This window comes from Lemur catta, chromosome 1 (assembly GCF_020740605.2).
Source record: "Lemur catta isolate mLemCat1 chromosome 1, mLemCat1.pri, whole genome shotgun sequence".
In the NCBI taxonomy this organism is placed as follows: Eukaryota; Metazoa; Chordata; class Mammalia; order Primates; family Lemuridae; genus Lemur; species Lemur catta.
In genome coordinates, this window is record NC_059128.1 from 225,217,271 (window position 1) to 225,238,868 (window position 21,598).

General features: G+C 34.4%; 1 protein-coding gene across 2 annotated transcripts in view; it reads left to right on the forward strand.

Moving 5' to 3' along the window:
- GSK3B (glycogen synthase kinase 3 beta) overlaps window positions 1–21,598 on the forward strand; it is a 187,530-nt gene that overhangs the window by 141,951 nt on the left and 23,981 nt on the right. Inside the window, exons 8-10 of one of the 2 annotated variants that reach the window (XM_045540187.1) lie at window positions 1,765–1,860; window positions 12,736–12,774; window positions 15,769–15,955. In XM_045540187.1, coding sequence (XP_045396143.1) covers window positions 1,765–1,860; window positions 12,736–12,774; window positions 15,769–15,955 — 322 coding nt within the window. The remainder of the gene's footprint in view (window positions 1–1,764; window positions 1,861–12,735; window positions 12,775–15,768; window positions 15,956–21,598) is intronic. The other variant, XM_045540188.1, reaches the window with a different exon arrangement.

A 21,598-nucleotide genomic window follows, 5' to 3' on the forward strand; every position in this document is an offset into this window, starting at 1 on the left:
ATTTGCCATCTCTGTGTCATCTTTGAGAAAATATCTGTTCATATCATTTGCCCATTTTTATTGGTTTGTCTTATTTTTTAATTGTAAGAGTTCTTTATATATTCTAAATACAGATCCTTTGCAGAATATGTTTACAAATGTTTTCTCTCAGTTCATGACTTACGTTTTCAATTTCTTAAGAGTGCCCAAACAATTGAAGATGTTGATGGAGTTTTGAAAGTTCTAATGCAGTGTAGAGAGTTAAAGCCAATAAAAAACTACTGAAATTCTCACTTTGCCCTGGATGGTTATGGAATTACACCTGATTATTCACTGGTTGCCACCAAAAATCAATACTTAACATTGCATTTCTCTCCATTGGTGCAACTATCCTTAAATTGTAAAAGGCTTAATATTTTATCTCAGCAAACTTGTTTTATAATAGGTCCTGGGGTTGTCAACATGAGTAATCTATGATTTCTTTCTACAAAGTCCTCATTTTTACTATTTAATGTTTCTTCCTATTACCTGTTTGTGCAGCCGTGTACTGTGTTTTATCCAGTGCCAAGAGCTAGACAAAAAGAAGTGCTCAATATATTTTTGTCTTTATTGTAGTTATACCTTTTCAACACACAAATATGTAGCAGGAAATCTCTTGTTCTTTATATCCTCCATAGATTGTAATATAGTTCCTTGTACACAAGAGATCTCACTAAATATTCGATGACTGAATGGAATTATTGATGACAGTTTTTGAGTAAGCTTTGCCTGATTAATATATTGGTGATACAGTTGACCTTCCATATCTGTGGGTTCCATGTCCACAGAATCAACCAACTGCAGATTAAAAATATTCAGGAAATAAAAACAATAAAAAATAACAATACAACAAAAAATAATATAAGTAAAACAATACAGTATAACAAGTATTTACATAGCACTTATTAATACATTGTATGAGGTATTATAAGTAATCTAGAGATGATTTAAATTATGCATGGTTGTAAGTCAGTTATATGCAATACTGTGACATTTTATATAAGGAACTTGAGCATCTGTGGAATTTTGTATCCTCTCATTTCAGATGTGATCATTGCAATATATTGTTTTTCTAGGTAGAAGAAAGATGCTTGATTTTTATTTGAATAAGTTTGAGTTCAGTAATCTTTTTTTATGACCCTGATTTAACATTATTGTTATATTATAGAAGTCTGTCCATGGTAGTATAGCATGGACTCTAAAGTCAGATACAGATTAACATGGCTTTCACGAAGTCTGCTTGTCTTAGTCTGTTTTGTATTGCTATAACAGAATACCACAGACTGGGTGATTTATAAATAATAGACGTTTATTTGGTTCGTAGTCCTGAAGGCTTGGAAGTCCAAACTTGAGGGGCCTAAATCTGGTGAAGTCCTTCATGCTGCTGTAGTATCTATCCCATGGTGGAAGGCAGAAGGACAAGAGCAAGAGGGAGTCAAACTCACTTTTATAACCAACCCACTCCCTTGATACCAACGTTAATCCATTCACAAGAGCAAAGCCCTTGTGACCTAATCACCTCTTAAAGGTCCCACCACTCAACACTGCTGCATTGGGGATTAAGTTTCCAACACATGAACTTTGGCAGGGACACATTCAAACCATAACACTGCTGTATTTAACAAGTTATGTATTTTATTTAACATTGGAATTCCTTTTTTCAGTGAAACCAATGCATTAAAACATAAAGAGTGTATTTATTAAGTGTATGGGAAAAGATGGCAATAATTTGCTTTCTTTATCTAGGTCCTGGGAACACCAACAAGGGAGCAAATTAGAGAAATGAACCCAAATTACACAGAATTCAAATTCCCTCAAATTAAGGCACATCCTTGGACTAAGGTGAGTCAAAATATGAGGTGTTTTGCTTTTTTTTAAAGTATATTAACCAATAGTAAACTAAAACTTGGGTTTTTCATTGTTCTTAAACTAAACTATTTTGAGACCAGATAGCTGCCTGAATTACAAGTACACAGCAGTTCTGCATGTAAAGATAATTGAGTATTTGTACTTCAGTGTTTTATTGACTATATGTAGTTTTGTTCCCATTGATTTCCTATAGACAATTCCCAGCCTGGGTTTTTATTTGCAAGGTAAGGACAGTGTACCTATATCATTCAAGTATAAAATTTGATTAGGATCAAGATCGCATATATAAATTTTGACAAACTTAATTTCAGAAGTTAATTTATTTACTTAGAGTTGCATAGTTCAATATCATATAGTGTATGATAACATACATTTCATATATTTTCTTCTTTTAAACCATTAAATATAGACTTTATTATAGATGGATGGTATTGTGTGTTTTTCTTCTTCTTTACTTTCCTATTGGTGTTTTGGGAGCAGCATTAAAAAGCAGGTGTAATATTGCTGGGAATATACATTGAATATAATTAATATGTTAACTGGATGTCATTAGACATAGGAAAAGCTTAGCTTTAACATTAGATGGAACCAAGTCTAAAGTGCAGAATTACTAATTTACCAGAAGACTTTTTTTTTTGCTTTGATACTTAACATGGAATAATTTTAAGAGAGATTTTATTAAAAAGTTTTACACCTCAGTTTGATTTGTGAGATTAAGCATGCAAAGAAAAAACACAGACTATCTCATAGGGCACTCTAGCTTCCTCATTTTACAGGTTCAGAAACTCTGCCCAAAGATACCAAGTGACTTTTCCAAGATTACAAGGGTGGCTTGTGACAAAGGCAAAATTAAACTTCCTGTGTGTGTGTGTGTGTGTGTGTGTGTGTGTGTGTGTGTGTGTGTGTCTAATGCCAGATCTTTTAAACTTCTAGTCATGTGCTTTGAGCCCTCCTTCCCCCTTTATTAATATCTCATTATATATTTTTCTTGGGTTAGAAATGGTTGACTTTTTAATATGTATTTCAGGCAGACTTTCTATATTTAAAAATGTGCATATAACAGTTTGTGTTGTACATTAAGTTCATTTTGTTGGTTATAGATTTTTTTTATGACAAGAAGTGAAGTTATTTAGGGTATAAGTGAAATAATTTACACTCCCTAGAATCAAAGTATGTTGTTCTTTCTCTAAATGGTATTATGATTCCAGTTACTTTCCTTCAAGTTCTCACAATCTCATTACCGATCTTCAGAAAATCCTGTTGTTACTAATTATTTATTTTTTATTTAGAATCGCAGACCTCAATAGTATTTTAATGCCAAAATTACAGGTTGTAGCTTTCACTGGCCAACAGACCAAGATGTTGCCCCCTCTCTTCTTAAAAATTTATAATAAGCACTAAATAGTCTAAGATGAAGTGTTCTTTGATCTTTGTATCCTGGGTTTATTTTGAATCTGAGTCAGAAGATATTTAGGGGCTGTCACCTGGCTCTAAACTCAGAGAATCTCAAGTGGCCTATTTGAATTTAGGGACTGAGTTGCAATTCTAAGTTACAGTGTTTATAATAAGTGAGTTGTAGTGTACTATGATTTCAGCCATGTTAAAAGAGGAAAAACAACAACAGAGAATTCTATGTATTGAATAAATATGGGGAAATATTCCAAAATGCTAACAGTAGTTTGGTTGAGAAGAATGTAAATGATTTTATCTTTTTTGTTCTACCTTTTCAAATTTCCATATTTTCTTTAATAATTATTATTTTTATGAAGAAAGAAAGGAAAAGTTCTTTTTGGTTTAATGTAAGTATTTTTCACATGTTACCCTTACAGAATTTCTGAGAGATACATTGCTGAAATTCAGGTCATGAAATCTTATTTGGCAGCCCTCGTCCTTATTTTTTTTCCATCAAGACTGCCACCAATACAGTAGTCCCTCCTTATTCGAGGTTTCAGTTACCTTTTGGTCAACCGCAGTCTGAAAGTAGGTGAGTGCAGTACAATAAGATATTTTGAGAGAGAAAGAGCACGTTCACACAACTTTTATTATAATATATTGTTATAATTGTTCTATTTTATTATTGTTATTAATCTCTTACTGTGCCTATTTTATAAATTAGACTTTATCATAGGTATATATGTATAGGAAAAAACATAGGATATAGAGAGTTCGTCACTATCTGCAGTTTCAGACATCCACTGTGGGTCTTGGAATGTACCTACCATGAATAAGGGGGGACTGCTGTATTAGTGTGTGTTATATGCTGCATTTCCCCCCCTGGATTATAGTTCTACAATGCAAGTATTAGCCAGAGTAGAATGGGAAGAATGATTCATTATAATTAAAATGCAGCCAACAGAAGAGCTGCGGTGAATTTGTATGCTTTAAACCTTCTCTTTGTTCTCTTGAATTTTTGATATTTTTGTATCTTATTTTGTATGCTTTTCAAACTTGAGTAGTCTATCTAAGGCCCTTTTATTTAGGTTTCCATTCCTGTACCATGTGTAGAATGACTCAATTCTCCCACCTTTCTGGTGTATTAAAACTACTGTGAACCTTTCATTCATCTAGTGTCCTTTGACATAATTTAGTTTTCACTTCATACAAATGCGTTATGTAATAAGTACACTTGTATTAATTTCTCATTAGTGCACACAACTAGGTTGAGTGTTACTGTGATTGTAAACATAAAAGCAAATGCAGGCATAGAAATTCCACAGTTCTTCCCTGTCATCTAGGTGATCCAGAATATACTTTTGTTGATTTTTTAAAAATTGGTTATTATTAGAAAAAATACAAAATTTAAAATTCCAAGAGGAAGTCAGTCCCCTCTCCCCACCATTATGATAATGGGCAGCAATTTGAGAAATGCATTTTATGCTAGGCAGTCAGTGGAATCATTTAAAAACCCTACATAATGTTCTCTAAAGAGAAGAGCATCTTGCCCTTAGAGGGCAGGTAAACAGGAGGCTGGAAACACCTGCTTTGCCTTTATTGCTGTCTTCTTCTAGAACCCACTTTTGTCCCAATTCCTGAAGCTATAGGCACATGAACTCTGGTTTCCTGTGCTGCAATGCAGTGCAGGTATATCCCCAGAATTGGGAGCTGATAGTCTCCAAAAAGTGGGCAGAAATAAAGATTAAGATAGAAGATATCCTTCATGGAAACACTGAGGTGAGAAAATAATAGGTTTGTAGGAAAGATAGTGGGAAAATAAAAATACTGAGATGATCCCAATGTAGTATATGGCAGGAATCTTGAGAATTAAAAAATCCGATAAGCGTCCCTTGACTATTACATAATAGCCACTGCAGCCTAACTCATTAATAAAGCACATGTCATTTAAAAGTAGGAATGGAAATAGGTGCTAATGTTTTGAAACAAGAACTGTTATTGGAGGTGGAGGTGGGGAAGATGAAGGCCTCTGCGTTGTTGTATGCTGTATACTTCAAAGAAGAAAATCCATATGGAAAGCAAAAGGAAATGATGCAAAAGTAGATTGAGAATAAAGTAGAGACAGACATTGGTTGGAAGAAGAGAGGAAGTAAATTCTGCATTTAGTACATGGAGGTGTGGTTAAATTACAGGTGGTTATATACAAAGTTGAGGATCTAATTTAAACATTGCCCCTAATGTCCATGCCTCAGCTTTTTTCTTTTGTAAAATAGTGATTATCTGCTGTTTTTTCCCTCAGGGTTCTTTTGAAAGTATAGCTAGGATCACTTTATTTTAGTTCTGAATAAAAGTGAAAGTTCTACCTCCAATATAGTTCTCTGATTTGTCCTCTTCTCTGTATCTCCATTGCCCTAACCTCAGTTCAGGCCATCATCTTATCATAGAGTTGTTAAAACTAGCTCCTACCTCCTAACTGAGTTCCTTCCTTCAATTTCACATTATTTCAATCTATTTTCCTCATTTTTGTCAGTGTTAGCTTTCTTAAAAGTGCATGTGATACTGTCACTCCTATTTAAAATTATTCTCTGATTCCTCATTGCCTTTAGAAAAATTTGGCGTAATATACATATAATTATAGACAAGTGTGATCCTATTTCCCAGTTTATGCTTGTCCAGCGTAATTATTAATTGTTTGCCCTTTCACTTTCAAAAGTGTCCCAGTTTGGATGACAGATTATTCAGTCACTCTGTTCTTGATCTTTTTTACCTTTCCTTTCCAGAAAAGCAGGAGATTTGGTTCTTGTCCTGCTCCCCACCTTCCTTGAAGTTGCTTGAACCCAGTCTCTTCCAAGTCCTCCGGCTTTCTACATTCTTAACTGCATGTTGTTAGGCAATGAATTTAAAAGTTTAGTGTCTAGCTAGGGTAGATTAGGGATTTCTAATAAGGTTATGTTATAGTAGATAAATGAGTTTTTTACCCCTAGTGTTGAGTACCTGATTCTGCTCCCCTTTTGTTTAGTAAAACTAATATTTCCCCTTTATCCCGATAATAAATAATCCTGTGAGGTCAGTTAGGTAACACAGATGTCTGTATATTATTTCAGAGCAATGAAAATCATAAGTGGTATAACTAGTTAGTAGAAGAAAGTAAATTAGAATCCCAAGGGTCCTGATCTCTTAACAATTGTATTAGTTCTGTTTAATATGTTAATATGGGAGTGTCATCCAGCTTGTAGCTTACTTTGAAGGGACTATGCAATCATGCTGAATTTTCTGGTCTAGTCATACTGTCTCCTAATTGTTCCCAAGAGAAGCCACGTTCATTTCTACCTCTTGCTGGTATCTTTTTATCCCATTCTGTTTACCAAGTCTTAACCTTTCTCAAGACCTCAAATCTTACTTCTCCCATGAAATATTTTCTCATTGTTGAGTTCCCTATGATTATTCCCACCACATAACTTCTGTAGTATATACCAGATCATACCATTATAGCAGTTCCTAATTTGTTTCATAATGATAATATAAATATCAATTACATCAGAATGTTAGTTACCAAGTTTTTGGCTTGTATGGTAGTTTAATACTTAATAGTTAAGTGTGTGTACCTTATGTGGGACCATAGGTCATTGGGTAAGTATGCCAGAAAGCATTACTCACAAATATTAATTCTTACCTACATGATTTCTTAGAACACTGCCAACATGCTTCAAGGTGAATAGATTTCGAACTGGCTAACAGAGTTAGCAAAAAATTGAATTCTGAGGTCATTTCAGCTATCAAAGGAATCATTTTAGACTGAACAAGTTATTTATTGTTCTCTATGCTTAAAGATAAACTAAAGAGCCCTGCTATACTTATTTATTTTTAAGAATTTCTTCATAATCTTACATTTTTTTTTCCCTAAGTCTTTTTCAGTATAAGATTTTTCAGAACTTGGTAAATCTACCTGTTCCAGCCTGTCCAGCGCATTACCAAAAAATGCCTTCAGAGAGGCTTAGAGAGCTCAAAACAAAAACTACTGTCAAACTTTTCTTGCAGATCCATTATATCTACCTTTTCTCGTCTCTCTGCCTTGCTCATTTCATTCACATGTATTCCATAAAGCATAAAACCACATTGGTGATTTCTCTTGGCTCCTAAGATTACTACTTGTCTGTTCGGTTCTATTGCTCATGTTAAATCAGTTGTTACAATATTACTCAACTGCCTCTGCCCTCAACACTCTACTAATCCATTATCACTTGTCTCATGATTACATACATATGTTTTCTACTAAATTACTACCCACATCTTTATTAGTGCTAGAATAATCACTTCCACTGCTTTTCTAATATCCATTTTCCTGTGTGAGTGGACTTCATTACTTTACTATTTATACTGGCTATATATTCTCATTTCTTTGCTGGAAACTGTGCACATTAAAATTCAGCTCCTTGAGTGGCTAACCTGTATGTAAGGTGAGTAATGTAGAAAAGGAAAGATACTAAGACATAATTTTAAGATTGCTCATGGAAGGCAGGGGATGGGATTGGGAGTGGATTGAAAAAGAAGGCAAAAATCTATTTTTAATATATCATTTTTTCTTTAAATTCTGTGTCTTCTTTGTAACCAGTGTTATGCTGGGTACCATAAAGAATGCAAAAGTACTAAAATGTATAGTCCTTGTCCTTGAAAAACTAACAGTTGAAAAGTTTAGTTGAAGCAAGTATTGAATAATATATGATGTTATATTGTGATATACTTGATTATGTACTATTAAATGCCCAAAGGTGTTCCACATGGCTATAGGAATTATAAGGCAGACTGTCAGTGAGGGTGGTGGAGGGAAAAAGAAGTCTCCTTGAAGATGACAGAGGAGGTGGGCTGTTGAAGGAGTAGGATTTGCTTAGATATATTATAGAAAAGTTTAGGAATTATTGTAGCCTAGGTGATACTCTCAAGGTGGGGATGTATGGGTAAAAGGAAGTATTCCTGTATTACTGGGAAGGCCAATTTGACTGCAATAACGATTTTGTGAACAGTAAAAGATTAAATTGGATAAGTGGACATTTGGTAAGTCACACTTCCCTGTAGCTGTGTAGTACTATTAATATTTTATCAGTGCATGATGTTAGAGGAAGAAATTACATGGCATAGTTAAATGCTGACATCTATACATGTACAGCAAGTCCTCATTTAACTTCAATAGGTTCTTGAAAACTGCAACTTTAAGCAAAATGATGTGTACAGTAAGTACATATGCATGTCATTTTGTTATAATGTTGATGAGGGGAAAAATTGGGTTTGTTATATGTTTCACTTAAAGTTTGCAGTTCTCAAGAACCTATCAATGACATTAAGTGAGGACTTACAGTATAACTTTTCTTAGTTAATAGTAGAACTCAGGAAAGCTCAATAAGGCTTTTAATTAGTGCAGCTGAATTCACTGAATGCTACATCTGACATAGTTATGGAAAGGATTCTTTGTGTTTCTTATGCTGAACCTTCTTTACTTGAATTTAGGAACTGATATCTTAAGGAAAAGATTAAAACTGTAACCCGGCCTCCTTGGGCACATTTTCTCAGAACCTCTTGAGGCCATGTGCACGAGACCATGGATCACACACATTTGGCTCAAAGTAAACCTCTTTAAATTATTTTACAGAGTTCAGATTTTGTTCTGTTAATGAATGAGATGATTACAAAATGTGATTAATATAGAATAATAATAATTTCTCTTTCAAACTTTATTTTACTTTAAGAAATTCTGGATATTAATCTCTTCTTAGAATTTTAATTAACAGACTTTTTGTGGCAACATTGGGAGGGATTTTAATGGCTTTATGAATATTTAATTACTCTGTGAGGACTGAATAATGGAAAGAGTTCTCTGTGGTGAGTTACTAAATGTAGCTGGGTATAATTTCAAAGGGATTGGGAATGATTGTATATGGGGTTAAAAAAAATTTTCAAAGGTCAAGCAGAATAGAGGAAGTGGTTTGGAATGATCCTAAATAATTACTCCGGTAGTCGACCTCATTGGCCCTGGCTGGATCCCTGGGAGTGGTCGCCTGGATGAAGGAAGCAGCAGTTGGAAGGTGGGACCAGGCCTTCCCTAAAGGGAACATAGGTGAACATAGGTTTGGCTAATAAACTGACGGAGTGACAGAGAGAATTCAAGGGGACAACACAGGCCTTTAGGGGAAGGCATGTCCTCAAACTCTCTTCTTTCCTTCATCTTTTCTTACCTCCTCCCCAAGAGACAGGCTACTGCTTTAGATAGGCCTCATTCTAGGACACTGATCTGGTAATACTATACCAGAATAGTAAGAATCTTAAGGCAAGATACTTGAAAGGACACACCTGTAGCACACTGATCTGGTAATACTATACTAGAATAGTAAGAATTTTAAGCCAAGATACTTGAAAGGACACACCTGTAGCATTGTAGGGCTCTCTTCTTTTGTTCTTTTCCTTGGGCCTACATGGAGCCAGCTAGCCTCCTCTGGCTTTTGCATTTGTGTGTTCTTAGTGCTTTTTACCTAGAGATTTAAGTTAGAAGTATGTTTGTGGGTAGGGTGAGAGAATTCCCTGAAAACTTGGATTTAAGCTATGTGCTTTAGTCAAATCACCTGAGTTCTCTGAAGTGAGGTTTCACTTAAGATTGGTTAACAATACACTGCTATTTAATTTTCAAAAAAGAAAAAAAGAAAAGATTAGAAAAATATATCTGTTCAGCAGGCTTGAGCTATATTCAGTTTGTTTATCTACCCTGTTAGATGCTAACTTTCCAAGATAGCAATTTTATTTGGCACTTGGACTTTCTGAAAGTTGGTTTTCAGTAGCCTCTGGTAATCATTTTTGATAGTACTAAATGTGAATTGAATTACCTTGTATGTCAGGGCATCATTATATCAATGTATAAAAGCATGTAAAACGCTACCAAAGAATGTTTTTAAAAATAATATGGACTAATTAGTTAAGTGATTATTGAATTATGTACTACATATGAACACTTAAGTAGTACTTAACTTTTAGTTAATTAACATAATTAGCTATTCAACAATTCATGATATTGTCTCACTTTTAATCCTGTATGTGTGTTTACAAATTGCAAAAAAAAATTAGATGATAAATATGTTACTTGAGAGCCAATATTTGGGTTGCTCTTGAGGAGTTTTCATGATTTATCAGTTTTTAAAACTGGGTGCTTATATCTTGTGTGTGACCGGAATATAGTATCAGTGCTGTACATACCTCAGAGGTTGGGGACCTCAGACATATACCATATCAAGGCCTATGGTTAAGTTGCTTCTCACAGCGTCAGCTCTCAGCAACTCTGCTGCCCCCTCCCCCACATGGAAAAATTGTCTTCCATGAAACTTGAGGGGCAGGGGGAGCAAGCAAAGCTTCATCTCTATTTACACTGGCTTCCCATCATTTGCATCACTGTCTGAGCCCCTCCTCCCCACCCTTACCCCAGTCCATAGAAAAATTGTCTTCCATGAAACGGATCCCTGGAGCCAAAAAAGTTGGGGATCGCTGGTATGGGATTGTTTATAAAAGACCCTTTTAAAGGACTTGAGATTCAGTTGTAACAGTTAGCTCCAGATTGAAATTTGATGGCCAAAGTCTATTCTAGGACATCCGTAGGGGGAAATTGCCTCTGTCAATTTTGGGTTATCCAAATGCAAATTTATTCTGAATAATTCTTCGTTTAAGGACTTGTTTGCATTTGTTCAATACTACAGAAACTTTCTTTTTGAAAAAATGAATCTTTTTCTGTTAGTTACTCCTATGGACTAGTATTTGTGATGAGAGTTGATATTTGTTTCAATTTAAGAAAATGAGTTGCTGCATAGGTGAGGTAGTATTTTGAATCACTTTAAAAGTTCATGTCAGTGTTTTGGTTCTTTTCAATTTTTCCTTTCTCTTTTCTCTCTTTTTTAATTTTCTTTCTCTTTTTTCCTTCTTTTTCCTTCTTTTTTCTTTCTTTCTTTTTTTTTTTTTTGCTTTGTTTTGTTCAGTTTTATTTATTTACTTTTGTTTTTAGTTTTTAAAGGGGTGTTTTGGGATTTCCATGGCCTTGCTACATACTTGGCTGTCCATATTTAGTCTGCGCACTAATTGTTAGTTGGCCCAATTGAGTCTTACTTTGTGCTCTCAGTTCTTTTAGTCTGGTTTTCTATTTTTGTCCACCTGGTTGTGTTTTAGTTCATGAGAGATTTTTATTCTGATGGGCCAGATGTTAATCTATGTACTAAATTTTAGTCTGCAGACTAAAAGTAATCCGCGGATTATTTATTTTTTCAAAATATTTAATTCCCCCACTGGAAACTATCCTAAAAGAATGTTAAATTATCTTAGAATAGCCAAGGGAGTTCACAGCTACTGGTGAGTTCTGCCATTTTTTGTTCTCAATACCTAGACATAATAGACCCTACTATCTCCCTTGTATATTTGGCTCCTTTGTGCCTAGGTGTTGGTGTAAATAACTATGCATGTCACCTATAACTGTGACTGTCCCTTAGTTGTATTGTTTATTGTATATATTTTTTGTTTAGCTTTTGGTGGGTGAATTGGGCAGATTTGCAGATGGAACTGTGTGGAACTTATAGTGCTCAAAGACTTAGGATTTTTTTTCAGTGAGTTTTTCCAAAGAGGAAAGAATGTTCTTTATTTATTTTTCCTAAGTAATGGGTGCAAGGGTATGAGGGGGCAAAGCCCACAATACAAAAAGTAAGTTTATACCCGCACTCCTGAGGTGATATGTCAGTTTCCTGGAGAGTCCTAAAATAATGAGAATGTCAGCAAATAAACATCTCTTAGCAGGGAAGTCAATCCAAAATGGAGAATAATCCGCGGTGGCCTGATCCTTCTAAGCTCACACAAATTGAAAATATCTGGCTTGAAAGCTATAATAATATAAATTAAATATATTTAATGCTTTCCTCTCATCACTAATAATTTAGCAAAAAATGTTTATACTGTGTATCTGAAACACATTAATAGAGAAAAATTAGCATATTGGGAACTTACAAATTTAAAAAGCAGTCTAATATGCCCCTTCCCACCCATGTCTATGGATGATGAATCCAGGTCACAGAAGACCACTTTACTTTGGGAACTTTACTTCTAGATTTCATTTTGATTTTAACTTTTTTTGGTTTTATATTTTTTTAATGAATGCACTGGCATTGGAACATAATAAACTAAAATTAAAATGTTTCTTTACTGTGCCTCACCATTGCGCAATCAAAAAAATTTTTTTTGCATACACTGTGGTGAAATAATTTTTAAAACTTGGACTTGCTACTGTGGAGACTGATGTTTAAAGTTTTTAACTGTATAAACATTTTCTGTGTCCCCCCACACCATGGATTTCTTATAACATTGGATATATTTTTCCTTGCTGGACTATTCTCTTTTGGATTGACTTCCCCTGTTTGGATTATTTCACTGCATTATCATCTTTAGGATTCGTCAGGAACAGGACATTTCACCTCAGGAGTGCGGGTATGTACTTAATTTTTTTTTTTCCCAAAATTGCAGGGCAGATCTATAAAACTCGGGGGGAAAACTTTTTTTGAAAGGTCTTCAAATGTAATGGTAAAAACAATGTAGGTAGCTGTGATTTCTATTTTCATTCATTGTACAGTGTAGATTTTGTTTATGGTATATTTAGATTATCAGTCTCCTGGATGATTCATTGACATCTACACTGAAGTTTAGGAATTGTGAGGTTATAAAATTATTGCAAGAATAAATATTGACAAAGATCCATGAAACCAAAGTTCTAAGTGTTAAGCAGTTTCAATGAGTAAGGAATGAAGTGGCAGCAGAAATTTCTTTATTATTAAAAAAAAAAAGCCAAATTTTAGTTGTTGGTTTTCTTTTCTTTAGACACAAAAATAATTAGGAAGAGTTAGTTTCTAGTTTGACCTATAACTTTTGGAAGTTACATGCTACCATACTTGTATTATAGTCAGAAATCTGAACTCTGAACTCTGAGAGATACTGGGTTTTGGCCCCACATAATTTTCCACTTAACCTTTACCCACAGAGTACTGAACCAAGGCTTTTCTCATCAGGAATCTTTCAAAGGGTTTAAAGTAGCAGTGGATACTTTTTTAAAGGCAGGTTAAATCTTGATTTTAATGTAGGCTCTTGGAATCAATTCTTTATTGTTTTTAACTCTTTTCACTCCATGAGTTAGGATTCCCTGACAAAATAAGTCACTGTATGTCTTAGTATCAATATAGACGAATACTTGTAGCCAGTAAAACACCAAAAAGATATAGAAGACTTTTTCAGAAATCAGAAATGAGCTTATAATACTGGTTTATTAATAGCTTTAACATAAAATCTTTGAATCTATGACATGAGATTTTTTTTCATTTAAAATAATGCACCGTCCAGCTACCCTACACTTGAATGTTTATATAAGATGCTTATTTCTACTTTTGTTGCTACTTTTAATTCTGCCTATGTGCTACTGTAATGATGCAAAAGCATTTTGGATTAGCTAACAAAATAAATTCCATATACTGTCAAACAAATGCAAACTGCCCTCAGGGATAAAATATCTCAGTAGTGTTTAATATTTTTATGAAAAATGTTCTGGGTTTTCCCACTTATTATTTTCTTTTTACATTCTGAATTTGACTGTGGACCTTAGGAACAAGGGAAGGGACCAATAACAGTGAAAAATCTAAACATTTGAAATGCTACAATAACTGTAAGATTTCCTTGACTAAGGCAAGTCAGAGTACTCAAAAGAATGAAGGTAGTTTTTGATTTTACAAAGGGCTTTTTAATATAACCAGTAAATTGACTAAGGCCTTTAAGGTTCTGAAATAAATTCGTAACATCCTACTTCACCCAATTTCTCGATTTTCATGGAAAATAAAATTTTCAATAATAAACTATAAAAACAAAGGCCAAAAAAAAAAAACCCCACCCTATTTTCATTGTAGAAAGTACTTATAAATAATATCTTGAAAGTCTGATGAGGCCGGGCGCAGTGGCTCACGCTTGTGATCCTAGCACTCTGGGAGGCCGAGGCAGGAGGATTGCTTGAACTCAGGAGTCAAGACCAGCCTGAGCAAGAGCGAGACCTGGTCTCTACTAAAAAAATAGAAAGAAATTAGCCAAACAACTAAAAATAGAAAAAATTAGCCGGGCATGGTGGCACATGCCTGTAGTCCCAGCTACCCAGGGGGCTGAGTCAGTAGGATCGCTTGAGCCCAGGAGTTTAGGGTTGCTGTGAGCTAGGCTGACGCCACGGCACTCTAGCCCGGACAACAGAGTGAGACTCTGTCTCAAAAAAAAAAAAAAAAAAAGTCTAACGAGCTCTGTAGTTGTAACTGGTTCTCCTACCTTCAGCGTAAGTGAATAGCCTGATGTTACATGAGCCATTTTTATTAGGAAACCTGAGCCCACCAAGCTCCATGCCCTCTCACAATCTGCATGTCCTTTCCTCACTTGGGGATCTATTTCCCTGTATTTATACGTGTCTGTTTGTCTTGATATCTCTCTACCTCCACCACCACACCTTTTATTTGGTTGTATATTCTTCCTATCAAGGGATGTATGTTTCAGTTTTCTTTAGTTTCAGAGGCTTTCTGTCTATTTATTTTTATTTCTTCCCTTTTTATTTTTATTCTTTAAGTGACCATAATTTAGAATGAAGTATATTTTCATAGTTTTATGTATTCATTGGTTCTGCTTAAGACATAGATGAGTAGAAAGCTATCTGTTCCTTTAAGCAGATTAATTTAATTGCATTTTACTGCAGTATAGCCTTCAGTTGACTTTTTCTGTGACTAAATGGCCTTTAATGAATAATACATTTTTCTCTCCCCATTAAAACCCTAAAACATTTATTCTAATAAGGTTAATCTGGCCACATGCATAACAGCTACTTGAGAAGAGAGTGTGTAGGACATGTTGTCAGATTCTAAGTATTCAAGAATTTCTTCAAATGATGATAGGTTCTGTTTATTAAGGAGATAACAAATTATTAGCATTTATAGACCTAAAGTAAACAGCTTTTTTCCTTTTTGTAAGATAGTGATTGCCAAATTTTTTAACAGTGCCACCCATTTATCAACAGTTGTTCTGCTAAAAAAGTAACACAAAAGAGGCACTTTTATTTACTACCACAACAGTGAAAACTTTAAATATTTTTTATTATTTTCTAGTTGTACTTGCCTCCAGAACCCAGCCTTTCCCATGTGCCTGTCATATTTTGTGTGCATGTTTGATTGTACTGCTTTATGATTAGCATATGTAGATTTTTCTCTGAGCTTTTCTCATACATTGTTTAATTAGCAGTTCACCCAGTGTGGTGAATCATATGCAGTTAACTCTCTTCATTCTAGAAGGCTCCTTCCCCAAATACAACCATGTTTTTATACATGGTGGGAATTAATTCAGTACTCAGAGGGTTATTTTCTTAGATTTTTATAATACAACATTAATTGTTCTTTCCCTTTTTTTGTACTGCAGGTCTTCCGACCCCGAACTCCACCAGAGGCAATTGCACTGTGTAGCCGTCTGCTGGAGTATACACCAACTGCCCGGTTGACACCACTGGAAGCTTGTGCACATTCATTTTTTGATGAATTACGGGACCCAAATGTCAAACTACCAAATGGGCGAGACACACCTGCACTCTTCAACTTTACCACTCAAGGTAATTCCAAACATTTAGCCATTTCTGGGAAAGCTGCACACTCGGTATGAAATGACACCTTTTTGATTAAAATCTTTGGAGGATAAAAATGGACATATTAAGTACTTATGGAGATAGGAAACATCCTTTTTAATTCATTAAGCCACTACTTGTATGGTTTTGAATAAAATAGTGGCAGATAAAGGTTTTTAAATAGGCATAGCTTCTCTGATTTTTAGCAGATTATAATCTTAGCACATGGAAAGTTACATAGATTTCAGTGAGTGAAGTTTATCGCTAGGAAGATAATTTAACCTTTAGGGTCAAATCTGAAACTTAAAATGTTAGCATTTCTTGCTTCCTACAGATTTATATCAAGTTTTTTAAATCTGAAAATAAATGGGTGGCTATATTTGCATAAATTCACTTGGAGTCCTGTAAACCCTTTCTAAGAATTTATGCAAGGGATATTGACAGAAATTCTCATCCCCTCTGAAACTTGTCCCCATTGCTACTGCTGAGAAAATGTTGCAAGGAAAACTTTGTACATCGGTAGTTTCTGAAAGAACTGAGCATGGTAATTATTTCTTATGATTTCTGTGTTCACTTTTATTTTCTCCCTGATTAAGACCCTAAATGACCCATTCATTCAACCATACTGCCTCTGATGATGTGATTTTTCTTCTTAAACTGAGCATAAAAACTGTGTAATTCCCTACAGATAAAACAAGAAATAGTTGATAGGATGGATTGATTAATAAGCGTGGTCAGGCTAGGAAATATAGAAGGGAGATATAGAGCTTTCTGTGACCAAGAAAGATCCATTTCCTTTATTCTAAGGTGAATTTTTCCCCCCATATTTAAACTTTTCTAAAATTGAACATGGAAAGATGCATGGCATAAGCAGTAAATGGGGAAGATCTGAGCTGATAGTAAAATATACTTTGATGTTTTAGTTCTATGGTCCCCAACCCCCTGGGCCGAAGATGGGTACTAGTCCATGGCCTGTTAGGAACTGGGCCACAAGGAGGTCAGAGGTGGGAGGGAGAGTGAGCAAAGCTTCATCTGTATTACAGCGGCTCCCCATTGCTTGCATCACTGCCTGAGCTCCACCTCCTGTCAGATCAGTGACAGCATTAGATCCTGCATTATGGTGAATTGTATAATTATTTCATTATATATTATAATGTAATAATAGAAATAAAAAAATAAATGTAATGCACTTGAATTACCCCAAAACTATCTCCTCCACACCTCCTGGGTCCCTGGAAAAATTGTCCTTCATGAAACAGGTTCCTGGTGCCAAAAAGATTGGGGACTGCTGTTTTAGTTGACGATAAGCTTGAGTTGGCAGTATTATGTAACTATTTTCAATGCAGATGCAGTGTTAAACTACCTTGAAAAAAGAATGTTCAGATATCCTAGGACTATTAATTCTGACTATTTAAAGCTGATCAGAAACAGTTTGGAATGTTGTTTTAGGTCCTGGCTACTCCATTTTAAAAATATTAGTGAATGAGGGGTATAATTGAATATAGAGCCTGGAAAATGGGAAGATGGAAGGTATTCCTGATAGCCATCTTAAAATACCTGAAGAACTGTCTTACAATGAAAGGAGTAAATATATATTCTTTCTCCAAATTGCAAAATTGAAAATACTGGCAGAAAATTAGAGAGCTATATGTATTTGGTCCTCAGTGTCTGGTACAAATAGAGATGGAATAAAATTATTGATAAGTCAGTAAACAAATTTTCAACTGTTTAACAGTAGAACAAGTTGTTTTCAAAATATTGATCTCTGTACCTTGAGGTGTTCAGGAAAAAGCTGAATAATGTCTGATGTTGTATGTAGGATTACTCCATTATCAGAAGGTTACACTGGGAGATTCTGTTGGCCTCTTCCGAAGCAAAGATTCTATGATTCCATGTCATAAGTTTTAGAACTCTTGAGAAAATAAATTGTATTTTTAATTCTTATTGCTTTTGTTTTACCCAAGAGTAATACCTGTAGATTGTAGAAAATGTTGAGAACACAAAAGTAGAGTGAAAATTAAAATCACAACTCCAAAATAATCACTTTTTTAGCATTTGACAGTGTAATTCTTTCTAACCCATATACTAATAATCCTTGAATATAAAATCATCTATATTCCATTAAAAAGATCCCAAGTGGATTTTTAACTTGAATAAATGTAAAATTATATATTATAATATATAAGGTTACATATTAATTTAGGAATTTTGCTTTTTTACATCTCAAATTTCATAAAACAATTTTATTCAAACTCTTTATATGCATCTTTTACATCTGTGTCTTTGTAATCAGTCAATACTGCTACTTTTTGAACCATCCGTCACAGTTTTTAAGTTGCGTCACCTACAGTTTTTATTATGAAGCACTTTTTGAATCTATATGAGGGGATACCGTTGGAAAGTCTGCAAGTATGCATTTATATAACATAACAAGTTTTTTTTTTTTGGTACTCTAGATATGTTTATTATCTACAATATAACTATTTACTGGATTGTTTTTTAAAGTAGTCTCTAAAAGGCTTGTGTACAGTGGCAGTTTAGCACTTGAAACTGGATTCTTAGCATCAGGAACTACTAAATTAGTATTAAATTCTTTGCCTCCTTTTTTTTTTACCACTTTGTCAGGTGACCTTAAAGTTTCACAAACCAGCAATTAAGGGTTTTTTTTACACTAAATGTCTTTTCCAAAGAGTATTTTGTTGCTCAAAATAAACTAATCAAGAAAGCCTCTCCTCAGTTGCGTGACTTGGTAAAGCCTCAGATACAAACAGATGATATTTATGATGGAAAGATTTTGGAGAATAATTCTCCATATCCAGGTATACTCTTTGGAGTGTTTGTGTGTACACGTGTAAGTTTGATTAAAAATGAGATACTACTTAAACTTTTTTTTTTGAAGTAATTACATTTGATTCTTTAGTCAATGGCTAAAATTTTCCATTAGTAAAGAAAATATAATTTAAAAACAACTGGAATTGTTTTTCTATGAAGTTCTAAGCTTTTTAAAAATTTGAGGTGAAATTCACGTAAGATTAACTATTTTAAAGTAAACAATTCAGTAGCATTTAGACACTTGGAATGTTGTGCAACTGCTACCTTTACCAGGTTCCAAAACATTTCATTGCTCCTAAAGGAAACCCCATTCCCATTAACAGTGACTCCCAGCCCATGGTATCCACCAGTTTACTTTCTGTTTCTATGGATTTACTTATTCTGGATATTTCATATAAATGGAATCCTAATATGGGAGGTTTTGTGTCTGGCTTCTTTCACTTAGCATAATGTTTGCAAGGTTCATCCATGTAACATGTGTCAGTATTTCATTCCTTTTTATGGCTGAATAACGTTCCATTATATGGTTATACCACATTTTGCTTATCCATTCATCTGTTGATGGACACTTGGGCTGTTTCTACCTTTTTGCTATTGTGAATAGTGCTGCTGTGACCATTTGCGTACAAGTATTTATTTGAATACTTGCTTTTTATTTTCTGGGGTATTCCTCAATCATATGGAAATTCTGTGCTTAACTTTTTGAGTGATCACCAAACTATTTTCCATGGTGACTGCACATTTTATACTCCTACCAACAACGTACAGGGTTCTAATTTTTCCAAATCTTTGCCAACTCTTTCTTCTCTCTTTTTTTTTTTAAGCTTTTGTGAGTGGGCACTTTTCATAGTTACCGAATGGAATCAACTAACTTTAATGTCCTTAGAAGCCCCCAAATTGTTATAATACTTAACCTTTGGCACATGCCTTTTTAAAGAAAAGACTCCTTTAAAGAAGAATAAATAAATAGTATTGTTCAAACTTTATCCATATGTACTTAATATTTACAAGTTTTTTTAAAGAATGAAAATTGTTTTATTTTGATATTTAAAAATGTTATATTTGCCAAGTATATCAAATACAAATATGGGCTCTATATGTATCTTGAGTGTGCATGTTTTGGAAGGTTTGAAGAGCATATGTTATTTGGATATAATGTATGTAGACAAAGTGTGCAGTCTCTGTGGCTGTCAGTAAAGATCAGTGGAAAGGATGTACACGAGTCTTGGTATTTATGCAAGTGGACTTTGTAAATACAGTCATGTGTCACTTAATGATGTAGATACATTCTGAGAAATGCATCGTTGGGCAGTTTCATCCTTGTGCAAATGTCATAGAGTGTACTTACACAAACCTAATGGTATAGCCTGCTACACACCTAGGCTATAAGATACAGCCTATTGCTTGTAAGCTACAAACCTGTACAACATGTTACAGTACTGAATACTGTAAGCAGTTGTAACAGAGTGATTAAGTATTTGCATGGCTAAACATGTCTAAACATAGAAAAGCTACAGTAAAAGCATAGTGTTCAAATCTTATGGGACCACCGTCATATATGTGGTCCGTCATTGACTAAAATGTTACTAGACGACACATAACTACACATGCTTGGAATCATGTTTCATCAAACTAAAACCTAAATGTATTAGATAGAAAGTGCCGTAATTTTTAGATATGGCCCTTTTTTTTTTTAAGTGTTAAAATGCCCTGTCTTAGCAGTCATTCTGAAACTGAGCTGTGATCACATAGTAGTACTTCATATATCACTATTATTCTGTATCTCTATTTTTCTTGAACACTGTTTCCATATAAGAACACAGCTGTCCAGGGAAGAGGTTTTATTGATGACATTCTATTTGATACTCTACATGCTAATTTTGGAACAGTGTTTCCAAATAATGATCTTGTTTTCTAAGGCAAAGATATAACTTTGGGCACTAGTTAATAGTACTTAATGGGTGATTAGAATAAAACTGGATTGAGAAAAGAGAACCAATCCCCCACTTGGTTGTATAGCTAGAAAGAATCCAGAGATAGAAATATGGTTGGGGGTAGGAGGATTAGCAAGTTTCTGCTATAGGTAGTATAAAACCCTCCTCCATCCTCACAACAGATTTTCAGTGAAGGCTGCACTACTTCTACCAAATCAAATAAAGATCTACATATGGTAGGTACTCATTGCATGTTTGAATGAGTACCACATACCTCTTTAAATAAAGTGTTCATCAGTTCATACAACCAGTATTTATTGGGCATTTCTAATGTTCCCTCTAGGTTTTGTTACTGTTGTTGTTTTAATTAGCAAAGTAAATCTGCCAAGTGAACAGAACTATGAAGATTAAACACTTGAGTAAAATATAGTGTTGTATTAAAGCTTACAGCAGAGCTAACTGCAGTCAATGTTTGTTACTGTGCCATGGTGATTAGCCATAAATTAGCCATAAATGGTGATTGCTATTACTTTCATATAATTACAATAAGTATTCCATGATCAGCTAGAGGAAGGAGAGACATAAACAGATATGGGGCAGACAACTTTGATATTCTTCTGACTGCCTAAATCTATAACTCCGGAGACTATCAGACTGCTTTCATTTTTCCAGCACTGGGGCTTCATTGTTCTAGGGCCCTCTGGCTAACAGTATTTCCTGCATTCAGACATTGAAAACTAGGACAAACCTGTGGCACATCACCATCTCTCCTTTCCTCCTGTCATTAGATCTGAATCAGACCTTAAGAATCAGGAAAGCCCAACAGGGATCAGTTTTTTTTTTGTTTGTTTTTTGTTTGTTTTTT